The sequence below is a fragment of the Notamacropus eugenii genome, chromosome 3, assembly GCF_028372415.1.
Source record: "Notamacropus eugenii isolate mMacEug1 chromosome 3, mMacEug1.pri_v2, whole genome shotgun sequence".
Classification (NCBI taxonomy): domain Eukaryota; kingdom Metazoa; phylum Chordata; class Mammalia; order Diprotodontia; family Macropodidae; genus Notamacropus; species Notamacropus eugenii.
The window spans coordinates 67512011-67526156 of NC_092874.1; the positions used below are offsets into that span (position 1 = coordinate 67512011).

General features: G+C 35.9%; 1 protein-coding gene across 12 annotated transcripts in view; it reads right to left on the reverse strand.

The window, feature by feature from the left end:
* ABI1 (abl interactor 1) overlaps positions 1 to 14146 on the reverse strand; it is a 106816-nt gene that overhangs the window by 28185 nt on the left and 64485 nt on the right. For 8 of the 12 annotated variants that reach the window (XM_072651781.1, XM_072651776.1, XM_072651774.1 and 5 more), the window contains exon 3: positions 3776 to 3952. The exons of 3 other annotated variants lie outside the window; for them this stretch is intronic. In XM_072651781.1, coding sequence (XP_072507882.1) covers positions 3776 to 3952 — 177 coding nt within the window. Of the gene's footprint in view, positions 1 to 3775; positions 3953 to 8240; positions 8383 to 14146 lie in introns of those variants that run through there. One more of the 12 variants, XM_072651778.1, reaches the window with a different exon arrangement.

The following is a 14146-nucleotide window of genomic DNA, read 5'->3' on the forward strand; positions in this document are numbered from 1 at the left end:
TTTTTAGTCAGAACCTGTGATATCACTGGTATGGGGAACTCCCTAGAGAGGAAACTCCCTTTACCAAAACAGATCTACAAATATTATGCAACTGTGTAAAGTTTTATACTTTACTGTAAATGATAGTAAAGTATATTATTGCCTTGGATCACACAGCCTGACCAAATTTATTCCCTGATAAATTCCAACTAGAAATTTCTTACAGAAATATCCTATTTTAAGGTAACTGCTGAAGCAAAATAAAGTGTCTTAATTGAAAATTTCTGATTCATTTCATTTTCCAAAACAGCTTGGAGCTCAACAAGAGCTCAAAATAATGATATAATTTAAGAGGAGGGTATAACAAATTTTTTAATTAGCTTCTGTAGTTTACTTGCACTAAAGAATATTGATTTTTTAATGACTGATTTTCAGTCAACTAGGACCCTACAAAATTCAACAGCTCACAAATGATCTTCACCTTAAATTTATTTCACTGAGTATTTTCCATGGGAAAAAATGTTCTTAAGAGTCTTTTTATTCCCTTAGGAGGAAAGGCCTGGGAATAAGAATGTCAGGAGGGAAAACACTTATTCAGAATAGTTTCTAGCTCCCTCAGATTTAAAAAGAAATTATGTATTTGTTCAACCAATCAATAAGAATTTGTAAGTACATACTAAATAGTCAAGTTCCTTGAGGAGCTTATCATCCATCAAGAAAGACAGATTTTCTTTCTCTATTTATACATACATATGTATAAATGCTTACATACTGTCTTATGTGTTTTCACGTATACAGGAAAATAAAGACTCAAGGTAATGGGGAGGGCACTAGTAGCTAAGGAGATTCACAAAAGTCTTCTTACAGAAACTGGGCAGGGATAAGAAATGCACCCTAGGCAAAGCCAAAGGCTAGGAACAGAAAATGGAGTTCTATGTATGAAGAATATTTAAGATGATCAGTTTTGCCAGACCAGAGAGTGCAGTAATATAAACAAGATATATATAAGATATATGAGGCTAGAATGACAGGATGGGGTCAGGTTGTCAAGGGCTTTAAATTCCAAAGGCATCTGTTTCTTATAGATACTTTTTCTGCCTAAATAAAGAGTTCGAGGTATATAAAAAGGAGTAATTATTCAAACAGTGAATCTATTTTATGAATAAAAATGAACATAAAAAGAATTTAAGTGTTTATTGTTAGTTACTCCCCAAGTTTAAACATAAACATCATTAAATGAAAAAAATGTTGTGGCTTTGGGTTTTTTTTGTTTAGTTTGGTTTTCTGAAGAGGGGAACAGCGGATTTATCAACATCTGTTTGATTAGCATCTGTTTTCTGCTCTTTATATTTATCAATAGTGAGCTCTCAATACTGAGGACAGCTTAAAATTAACTTTCAGGAAAATGGAAACTGGACAAAACAACAAAAGAGCAGGAACAAAAAAGAAAGGAGGTGCTACTTGCATGACAAGCTGAAAGAATCAGAAAGTAAACTGCTCTGCTCCATCCACTGCCCACATTTCACTTCCTACACGATATCTGCCCACTCTTCTCAAGCAGCCTTCCCTTAACCTGCTGAGTTTCCTAGCCGTCCAAATTAGCCTAGCTTAAATGCAGTCTCCAGCTCAGTTAAAAATGTCTGCTCCTCCCAACCCCACTTCACTTTATTTGAGCCTCTCTTATTTACTTATACACTGTTTTCTGTTCCAACTATATATTCTATCCCTTCCATAGAGACAATAATTTTTCTCTGAGGGGTAGAATTACAGCATTATGGTACAATGGAAAAGGCTTGGGCTCTACAGTCAGGGGCCCTGGTTTCAAGATTCACTTCTGATCCTACTTGCATCATCTGGGGCAAAACTGTTAACCTACCCAGGCCTCAGTTCCCTCGACTGTACAAAGAAGGATTAAGACTAGCTTTGAGGCTCTTCTTTTGAGCTTATGATCTGTGATCTCATGACGACATCATCCCTACATTTTGTGTCTCTCCCTACAATTAACATAAGAGTCTCATTGAAAGTGTTTTTAATTGAACCTACTTCAATAAGGAAGAAGTGAGCTCTTTAATACATGGTGCAGTTCTGAAATATATTAACCTCAAACTGAATACAATGGCGACAGACAGGTGATGTACTTCAGAGTTACTGCAAATTACTTATCTTTACATGGAAGTTTTCAAATGCAAATCTGACTACATGATAGAAGAGTCAAGTACAACATAAAATAATACCTACAGGGCTAATACAGTTTGAGTCAGTCAATAAAATATATATATCAAAAATATTCGATAAATCATCCCACTTCAGATTTACAGAAAGCACTCATTTCTATAATGAGTTTTTTTAACTGATGCAAGCAGATAATTTAAGACCTCCAGTTTATCAAAACAAAAAGAACTTCTGGTCAAGGACAACAAGAAACGAGTAATTTATTGGAGAGTGAGAAGATCAATTCCAGTTTCTATACAAGGTAAAATTTTTACCTAAAAGCCTAAAATGATATAAATAGAATGTGGATTCTCCATTCTATTTAGATTCTACATCTAAAGTCCTAATCACACTACTATTAAATACAAAGACATCAGACTGCATCATCAAGAGAAACAATTATCAAAAGGTGGGAATTATAAACTACCAGCTCTAAGCTTTCATGTCATCATACAGATATATAAGCATCAATGGGGAAGGAGTAGGTGAGGACAGACATCAGCTATTCATGGTTGAAGGGGGATAAGGGATAGAAGGTGCTGCAAATAAAAGTATTGAAAAGGACATTACAGCTGTGGATCCCCAACTTTCTGTGAGGAGTGACTTTTCACTCTTCTAACACATTGAGGTGCATAGTATAGTGGTAGTGGTGGTCAAGAGTGCTGGTGATCCCTAAGTTAGGGCAGGGAAAATACTGTGCAGAAGGAGGGACACAGTAATACTCACTGCCGGCTTTGGGAATACCCACTGGAAATCTTGACAAACTACATGTGATTGAGGAAATAAAACAGGAAATCTACCAGATAAGTTTTCAAACTCTACCAAAGGCTCCCAGCCTAGTAGTTAAGCAACCAGTTCTAGAAGAAAATATACAGCCCCTGAAAAAATTTAATCTGGTCTGACCTAATCACCTGGAAATCAAAGCAAAAAAAAAAAAAATCCCTGTAGGAAAAGGCTCTAAAATTACATAGGGCTATTCTATCCTGAGCAAAGCTTGGCAAAAACCATTCTCCTTTGAAATGCCATAATATGATTAACAATTTATCAGAAACTTAATCCTTTGGGCACCAAATTTTGATTTTGATTTTCCCCCAAAGAAATGTGTATGGATGGCAAGGGAGTTCATTCCAATACTCTCTCCCCTAAATTTTTTTTTTGCTAAAAGGAAAGGAAGGTAAGGTATATGAATAATTCATGTGATGCATCTATCATATCACCATGTTTCCTTAGCAATGCAAAAAAATACTGAAGAAGGGCAAAAAACTGGCACAACAAATGAAAAGCTACAGAGGCCCCTTTGTCATAAAAATGAGCCATCATTTATTTTTTAAATGTGTATTTGACAAGTAATCCAAGGCAAAATTAAACTCATAAATATTGGAACCACAATAGCAACTTAACCCAAAGTAAATTAATATAGCTAGTCAATCAAATTGGTGAATTGCTCTCAAAAATATTCTATATTTCATGCTACCCATGAAATTATTGTTAATAATTTTCTATTAAAACTATCACTGTAACCTGTATCATCTTAAAATTCCAAACAACATATAAACTAATACAAGGAGTCTACAGAAATGCTTACCTTAACACCATGGCCCACATCATCCAGTACTGTATAGTCTATAGGTTTTCGAATGTACCTTACAGGACGTTCCATATTTGCAGGTGCTATTATTTTGTGAGTTCTGGATGTATTCTTATTTGTTGTCAAAATGCCTATCTCTCTCCGAGCCACTTTTTCTTTATGAATGTCCACAGTCTATATTTGAAATTGAACAAAGAAAGAAAGTTCCATTTAAAAGTTGCCCATTCAGTCTGCCATTTATTTGAGGAGAAATGAAAAAAAATCAAAGTTCTACTAGAATAAATACTTTCACCTAAAATCTATTTAAAAATCCTTAAATGTAAAGAAATGTTTTCTTTCTTCAAAATATTCATGGATGTGCCAAAAAGTATAGTTTTTAGCTATACTCTAGAACAATTAAAAAAATTCTGAACATCACATATGGTACCTATTTGATCAAGTTTACATGGCAAAGTACAAATACATTATAAGCTATAGGCCTCTTCCAGTGCATTAGATATCTGTGACTCCGAACACAAGCTCACACAGCTATTTCCCAAAGTACAACTGAATAAAGACAAAGCGATTAAAAGCACATTATATTTTGAAAGATTTAAGCCATAGAAATAATTTCTGGAAAGTATGTTTCCTTTCTAAGAGGTTCTCAGATTCTAAAAACAATAGAAATGATCAAAGGCAAAAAAAATTCTAGTAATTCCACCATGCAAGTGAGAATCTTGAAAGGTTTGTTATTTGCAGCAAGTACTTAACCTGTATGAATCTCATGTCCTAGCCTGTGAAATAAAGTATGGAGCTAAATAATTTTCAAATTCTCACTTCTGAAATTCTGTGACTCTAAAGTATTTATTTAGCATCATCCATGTGCCCAGCACAACAAACTATTTTCCATACCTTCCCATCTGATCATTGTAATTTCTGATGCAGCAGGTTAAATAGGGAGCCTCTAGAGATTTTTAAGAGGTATGCCAGGAGAAGGATGTCATGAAAATGGTGTATAATGATGTCTAATTACCATAACTAAACTTAGAAGAGTAGAGTTGAGAAAATGTGGATCCGTCCCTTCATTGCTGAGATAGGTCCCTTCATTGCTGAGATAGGGGATGAATGGGTATAGGATAAAACAGTTCATGTGTTAATCAACAAATTAAGCTCCTGTCCTATGCCGGGTACTGTGCTAAGCACAAAGGATACAAAGAAAGGGAAAAACAAGTCAGGGCTCTCAGGGATCTCACAGTCTAATGAGGGATGCAACATGCAAAAAACTATATACAAACAAGATAAAGACGTTGGAAATAATCAACAGAGGGAAGGCCCTGGCATTAAAGGGGATTGGGAAGGGATTGCTGCAGAAAGAGGATTTTTAGTTCATACTTGAAGAAAGCTAGAAAAGATAGGACATGAAGATAAGGAGGAAGAGAATTCCAGGCTTTGGGAGCAGTCAATTAAAATGCATGGAACTGGTAAATGAAATGCCTGGTTTAAAGAACAGTATAGCCTGGGTCAATGGTCTAAAAGAAACATTGTGGGATGAGAGAGTAAAAGAGGAAAAATAAAATCTAAGAGAACTGGAAAGGCTGAAAGGGGCCTAGTTAAGAAGGGCTTTGAATGACAAACACAGGATTTTGTACTTGATCATGGAGGTAACAGGAAATTATTGGAGTTTATGGCATAGGGAACGTAGCCAGACCCATGCTTTAGGAAGAACAATGACAGCTTGAGTGAAAGATGAGGAGAAACTTGAGGCAGCAAGAAAAATCAGAAAGCTACTGTAAAATCCAGGTATGTAAGGCAACGAAGGCTACACCAGCAGAAGCAATGTCAGAGGACAGAAGGAATCTTATATGAGATGCTGCCAATGTTAGATTTCGCAATAGACTATGGACTGAGAGGGAGAGTCAAAAATGACACAAAGATGACACCGGTTAGGAGCACGGGTGACTAGGAAGATAAAGAGGAAAAACAAGGAATAGACAGGTCAAAAACAGGAGGAAAAGAGTAGCCCAGTCTAGGTGCAAAGTATAATATACTAGATCAATAATAGGTAAGGCTAAAAAATAAAGCTGTATAAGAGAAACTCCATCTAAAATAATTATAAACAATATAAAATACTTAGGACTCCACCTGCCAAGACAAAACCAAAACTGCAAAACACTTTTCACACAAATAAAATCAGATCTGAACAAATGGAAAATTATTAATTGCTCGTGATCAGGCCAAGCCAATATAATAAAAATGACAATTCTACCTAAATTAATTTACATATTCAGAGCCAAACCAATCAAGCTACCAAAAATTTATTTTTATAACGCTAGAAAAAATAACAAAATTCATCTGGAAGAACAAAATGTCAAGAATATCAAGGAAATTAATGAAAAAAAAATGTGAAGGAGGATGGTTTAGCAGTTCCAGACCTCAAGCTGTATTATAAAGCAATAATCATTGAAACAATCTGGTACTGATTAAGGAATAAGAGTAGTGGACCAGAGGAAAAGAGTAGGTACACAATACATAGCAGGTAATGACCATAATAAACTAGTGCTTGATAAATGCTTTTTTCTGATCCCAGCTTTTGGGACAACAACTCACTATTTGACAAAAACTGCTGGGAAAACTGGAAAACGGTTTAATAGAAACTAGACATAGACCAACAGCTCACAATGTATACCAAGTAAAGGTCAAAATGAGTATATGATTTAGACATAAAGGGTGATACCATAAACAAATTAGGAAAGCAAGGAATAATTTATCTGTCAGATTATGGATAACAGAAAAATTTATGACCAAACAAGAGACAGAGGGTATTATGGGATGAAAAATGGATAATTCTGATCAAATTAAATGAAAAGGTTTTGCACAAACAAAACCAATGCAGCCAAGATTAGAAGGAAAGCAGAAAACTTTGGGGGGAGGGTAAGGACAATTTACAGCAAGTTTCTCTGATAAAGGCATCATTTTTTTAAATATATAGAGAACTGAATCAAATTTATAAGACTACAAGTCACTCCTCAATTAAAAAATAGTCAAAGGATATGACCAGGCAGTTTTCAGATGAAGAAATCAAAGCTATCTATAACCATATAAAAAAACTCTAAGTCACCGTTGATTAAAGAAATATAAATTAAAAACAACTCTGAGGTACCACATCATATTTATTGGATTGGCTAAAATAACAGAAAAGGAAAATGACAAATATTGGAGGGGATGTGGGAAAACTGGAAACTAATGCATTGTTGCTGGAACTGTGCACTGATCTAACTATTTTGGAGAACAAGTTCAAACTAGGCTCAAAGGGATAAAAAAAAGTATGCATACCTATTGTCCAGCAATACCACTACTAGATCTGAATACCAAGGGGTTAAAAAAAAAATAAGAAGGGAATGGAGGGAGAGAAGGGCCCATATGAACAAAAATATTTACAGCAGCTCTTTTTGTGGTGGCAAAGAACTTGAAATTGACAGGATGCTCATCAACTGGAGAATGGCTGAACAAGTTGTCTTATGAGATTGTGAAGGAATACTATTTTGCTGTAAGAATTGATGACCAAGACGCTTTCAGGAAAAACCTGTTAAGATTTATGTGAACTGAGTGAAGCAAGCAGAACCAGAAGAACACTTGTACACAGTAACAGCAATACTGTATAATGATCAACTGTGAATGATTTAAGCTATTCTCAGCAATGCAAAGATCCAAGACAATTTTGAAGGACTTATAATGAAAAATGTTATTCACCTCCAGAGAAAGAACTGATGGGGTCTGAATGAAGATTAAAGCATATTATTTTTTATTTTCTTTATTGTTTCATGGGTTTTTTCTGGGAAAGGGAGTGTCTGTTTTCTTTTACAACATGACTAATATGGAATATGTTGTATATGACTGTGTATGTATAACCTATATCAAACTGCTTGCCATCTCATGGAGGTGGAAGGGACAGGAGGGGAAGAGACAATTTGGAACTCACTATCTGCCTTAGTGATCTCACTGGCACTCATGGGTATAATTTCCATGTAGATGATCCCCAGATCTACATATCCAGTCCTAACCTCTTTCCTCATCTCTGGTCTTGTATCACCAGCTGCCTCTCTTTCTCCATTTCAGTTCCTTCTCCACCCAGCTGTCAAAGTGATCTTCCTAAAGCACAGATCTGACTGTGTTACTCCCTCATTCCCAGTCTACCCTTCCAAGGAAACTTCAGTAGAGGAAATATAAAATCCTCTATTTGGTTTTAAAACCCTTTACAGGGAGCAGCTAGGTGGCACAGTGGATAGAGCACCTGGAGTCAGGAGGTCCAGTCTTAAACACTTACTAGCAGTGTGACCCTGGGCAAATCACTTAGCACCTCCCCCCCCTCCCAATAAATAAAAATTAAAAATACAAAACAACCCTTTACAATTTGGCCTCTTCCTTTTTAAATCTTCTTCCAATTCTCCCTTATACATACACCTTACAATATCATGAAACTCGCCTTCTTATTGTTCCTTGCACTCCATCTCCAGAGTGTGGACTTTTCAATGGTCATCCTGCCATACCTGGAATGCTCTTCCTCTTTATTTTTCCCTCTTAGAATTCCCTGGCTTCAGGTGCATCTGATTGGTTCCACTGGATATGGAACTTTCTAACATGAAAGGCTCCTAGCAAACTATAAACAAAAGAGGGTACCAAAAAGAAGCAACAATTTCTATGTTACAGATAATCTATCAGAAGTTAATTTGAGAAATTTTGTGAAAATGAATGTTAAAAATTAAATTAAATAAATAAATAAATAAATAAATAAAAAGAGGTTAAGTTGAGGGAAAAAACAACAGTTTTCCACTCAGACTAATACAACAGAGATTTGGCTTTGTGATTTTATACATAAGGTGCTATAACGGCATTAGAACACATCTCCTCTCTAGAGCAGCATGAAATTTCAAGAATCAGAGAATAATCTTTGTTTCTGTTCATGATTCTGACATGGGTTCACTTTAAACTGCCAGACACATTCTTACCTGCCTGGTTTCCAAATCAGAAACTAGAGATAAACTAGAGATTGACTTTTAATTGAAGCATATATGCTGACCATCTATTTACAAACTAGGTACTCACTGCAGACTGAATAAAGGAGAATATGTGCAACCTTCAGATCACTTAACTCTGCTTGCCTCAGTTTCCTCATATGTAAAATGAGCTGGAGAAGGAAATGGCAAACCACTCTAGTATCTTTTCCAAGAAAACCCCAAATGGGATCATGAGGAGGCAGATATCACTGAAATGACTGAACTATACAACAGCACTATTAGGTTTGAAGGGCCTGGGACACCAAAACATACTGAATATACAGAGACTGTGATAGGACTAAAAACTCTTAAGTTTAATTCCTTCAATAATAAAGAACAGAATCATGAGAAAATTAGAAAGTTATTGAGGTAAGTCAAAGGAATAGCAAGGTCATTAAACTGGCATAATCATTGAAATGTACATAATTTTGAGGGTTAAGTAGAGAGGAAAGTAACTCAGAAATTAAGCTAAGTATGTAATATGTAATGGTCTATTTCAGATACAGACTTAGAGAGGCAAATCATTACTATTTTCTTTTTTATTCAAAATCTTTTTCTGCAAGACTGCTCAAGAGCTATACACTGGGAAACCCATTGAGAGAGAGACCGAGACAGAGAGATAGGGAGACAGGGAGAGACAGAGAAAGCAAAAAGGTTTAGAGAGATGATTATGCATGACCATAAAAAGAAACTATAACAATACCATTTTAAATTCTGCACCTTCCCCCTCAAAAAAGTTACTTGTCTAAATAGAAATAAGAAGCAAGCAACAAGACTTTGCTACCATTTCCAATTTTCCTTAGTGACATTCCAAACTGTTCCTATGACTTTTCCCTCCTCAAGAATCCTTACAGAATTTCTTATTCACCAACGGGGAAAACTGAAGCAGTGCAGTAGGAGAGGAGAAAGTATGCAAATAAAGTTTCCATTCCAAATTCCCAGTCCAGATTCTCAGTTGTCTAAATTGAGAAGAGGAAGAGACCAAAAGTTTCTTCTTAGTTCTGACAAGTGATCTTTTCCAATTCAGCACATCTAACTTTGACTCCAAAGAGGAAAGAGTTTGAATGAATTAAGTAGTCAAACTAAATATCATAAAGAACTTTCTTTCACACTACTCAGGAAGCACAGCAAAGCCACTTCCCATGGCACTGTTGTTATAATTCCAAGATAAAGGATATAACTAAATGTCCCCTCAAGAGGTTGATGTAAAGAAGCCAGAAAGTTCTTGGGCAAAACAGGACTTGCAACTGGCTACCCCACACTTCTACCATCCCATTCAAATTAGTATCTTCAGCTTTTGTTTACATAGCACTGGATAGGCTGGGTTTTTAACGTATGCTTGGAATCAAGTTTTCCCATCACAATGTCTGATATGTCTGCTGCTGGCTGATTACTTTAAACCTGTTAAGGAGCTATCTATTTAGTAAAATTCTGTGGACTAAAAATGCTTTAATATTTTTTAAAAAGCTAGTTACAATTTAAAGCAAACATACCCATTACTTTCTAGTCTTCTTACACCTCATTACCCAACAAATACTCTTCCATCCAGTGACAATGGCTTTCTAGCCATTCCACAAACATTAAGTCACTCCATCTCTTGGCTCCAGGCATGTCCTCCAGACCTGCAAAACTCTCCCTCCTTCATCCCGGCTACTGACTTCCCAGGTTTCCTTTAAGTCCCAACTAAAATCCCACCTTTTACAAAAAGCCTTCACCAGCCCCTCTTAATACTAATGCCTTCCTCATATACTGATTCAACTATTCAATAAAACAATTTGGAACTACATTCACAGGGCTACAGAACCATGCATATCCTTTGAATCAGCAATCTCACTACTAGATCTGTATTCCTCAGAGATAAAAAAACAAAAAGGAAAAGGACCCATATGAACTATTTTTATGCTATTTATAGCAGATCTTTTAGTGGTGACAAAGAACTGGAAATTGGAGGATGCTCATCAATTGGGGAAATGGCTGAACAAATTGTTGTATATGATTGTGATGGAATATTATTGTGCTATAAGAAATGATAAGCAGGAGGCTCTCAAAAAAACCTGCAAAGACTTACATGAGCTGATGTAATTGAAATGAGCAAAACCAGGAGAATACTGTAAACAGTAACAGCAATATTGTAATGATCAACTGTGAATGACTTAGCCATTTTCTCTGTAATATAATGATCCAAGACAATTTGATGAAAAATCTCCAAAGAAAGAACTGATGGAGTATGAATGCAGATCAAAGCATACTTTTTCTTTACTTTACTTCTTTATTTTTTCTTGGGGTGTTTTTTACTTTTTCACTGTTTTCTTTCACAACATGACTGACATGGAAATACTTTGTGTGACTTGCATGTGCATAATCTATGCCAAATTGCTTGCCTTCTCAAGGTGGGAGGGAGAGAGAAAGAATTTGGAACTCAAAATTTTAAAACAAATGTTAAAGTATTTTTTTTTACATGCAATTGGAGGGAAAATTAAATTTAAAAAAATTTTTTGAATACCAGTGCTTTCCTTCTGTTAAATATTTCATATTTGTCCTGAACACAGCTAGTTTGTATATCTGCTTGCATGCTGTCTCCCATATTGGACTGTGCAATCCTTGCAAGCAGGGACTGTCTGTTTCCTCTTTTTGTATCTTAGCTCTTCCAACAGTGCCTGGGTCCATGGAACAGGGTCTTAAAAAATGTTTATTAACTGAATGACTGGCATTCATCCTGAAAGATACCAAAGTTAATATACAGTTAGAGGTTTTAAATAAATCTTACTTTTCCTCATAGGTTAATAAATCTACATGGAGAACTGGAAAGGACCACAGAAGTCATCTAGGCCAATTGCCAAGTTTTACAGTTTAAGAAACTGAGTTGGGGAGTTCTAGGGGAGAGTAGGAATGAGAGTTAAGTGACTTGTCCAAGTTCAAACAGTAATAACCATCAGAGGGGGGATCTGAACTCAAATCATCTGACTCTGGAATCAGCATTCTTTCCACCACACCAACATGTATACCTAAGTATTTACATTTATTTTACTGTGCTTTTGGACATTTTACTAACTCATTAGATTTAAAGTTAGAAGGGTTATCTACTCTAATTCACTCAATTTAGAGGTAGGAAAAGTGAGTCTAAGAGTTTATCTTGCCCAGCCCCCTCTTCCCATCAGCATTCAAACTCAGAGCCTCCAACACTAAACCAGTTCTTTGCCACAACACCACAATATAGTGGTTTTGTCTAATTTACATCTGTGGTATTAATTTTGTTTAATTTCAAGTTTAGCTGCAAAACTCACAGACTCATACATAAAGTGAATTTTGGTGTAAGTAAAGTGGATTTTAGTGTGTGTAAAGTGGACTTTTGTTATTATTTCTTAGAGTTTAGTTTCCCAGGATCCATAGCCATAAAAATCTCTTGTTCCCAGTATTAGACATGAGTTCCCACAATTACGGTTCAAAACATCTCCACTATGCTTGTGTAGCATTATATAATGATGAATAATATGAACATCCACTGCAGTTGCACAATAAGATACAGAGATGAGGTGATGTAAACTTGCGAGATTATTATTGGCAATATGCCTTCTTTGTTGCAAGCAGGTGGTCACCGGTCAGTCTATGGGGAACCTTAGGGTTAAATGAACAAGCTGGAATGCTATGTGTGCCTTGATCAGCCATCAAGGCTTGGGGGGAATCTGTGTTTGCCTCAACTGGCTCCCAATGAGGCTTGAGGGGATTCAGGGGAAGCAACACAAGTTGCGCCTATCTCAACTGACCCCATCAAGACATAAGGGTAGTTGCTCCCCCCTTCTCAGCAGCCCCTGAGAGAAGGGTAATTAGGGAATGCTGTAGGAGTTTGTGCTCTCATTACCAGCAATCTTCTTCTGAGAAAACTAGACTAAAGTAAGATTATTAATCCCTTTTTAGTGTCTTTCCTATCTGACCAGATCAAGAGTGAACCTGTGCCAGCAGCACTCCTGTGTGTTGTGCTTAACTGTCTCACACTTCTTTAAGACAGAAGGTTGTAAAGCAGATTAGCACCATTTGGAAACTGGAAAACACATTAACACTTCAGGTGATCTTGCAAGAAAAGTGTTAATGTGACAGCAACACCTAGACATTAACTACTTATCTTCAGAATAGGGAGAGAAAAATCCAGAAAAGGCAAAAGAAAGAGGTAATACATATTTTTAAAAACAAAGCAAATGGTCAGAAAATGAATTTTATCACAGCAAGAATCAATTATACTAATGGAACTTAAAATTTCAAAAGTTTACATAAATTAACTATCCTCTACCTTTTTAAAAGTTTGGCATGCAAACACTCTAGATGCTTAGCTCAAGATGAGAAGGGGCCAAATCTAAAAACTCTGCATCTCTCTCAGGGACTAACATACACAACAGGTGCTTACGCAAAAAAAATGAAACGAAATCTCTTACAATACTGCTTCTTGTTCCACCTATCAAGCATTTAAAATGTCTTCTATAGACGGAACATTTTCCTGTAAAGCTGTCTCATCACTCATCTTGGAAGCAATCAACAGGAGTTAGCCTCAGATGCATGTATCCTTAGTATCTGTTTCCCCTTTCTGGCAAAAAGTCTGATTACTCCTGATGATCCTGTTAACCCTTCACAACCTAAATACCTTGTGCCAGCTACCAGAGATTCAGAGGACTGAGATGCACTATACATTCTCCCCATTCTGCCCTAACACCTAAAACAAACAAACGAACAAACAAAAAAGCCTGAAGTGCTAAACAAGGTATGTACATTTTATAAGTCCTAACAAGTCAAAAGAAATTAAAATAACAGAGGATACACAAATTTGGATTTCTCAACAACTTAAACCCACTATTTTAAACTTAAATGAATAATTTCCCATAAGAAAAAAGTTTGCTGGCATATTTCAATGACAAAAATATATTTGCATATGTGCGATCTAATAAACGCATATTCAAATGAAATCCCCAGGGACCTCATATTTTGATGGCTTTGAATTTTTGAAATTCCAGCCTTTAGAGAGATTATCCTCTAGCACTTGGTATGAAGTCTTCTGACATGTCCTCACGAACCATAAAATAATCAGAGGATAAATTTAAATATAGGTTAAAGTTTCAAAATACACTTATAATTGTGCTTATTCTTGTTAGTATTCTATTAATACATAAACACACAGTCTTGATTCTCTGAAAGCTAATTATGTAGGACATCTGCTGTGCTTTTTCTGCTGACTTAACTGAGCATCTCTACTTCTTCCAAGGGCAGAGGGGGAAAATAGAAATAGAAATTTAAACTGGACAGTGATGTGGCTTCTTAGTAGCTCTGGACAAAACATTTTAGTTATTTA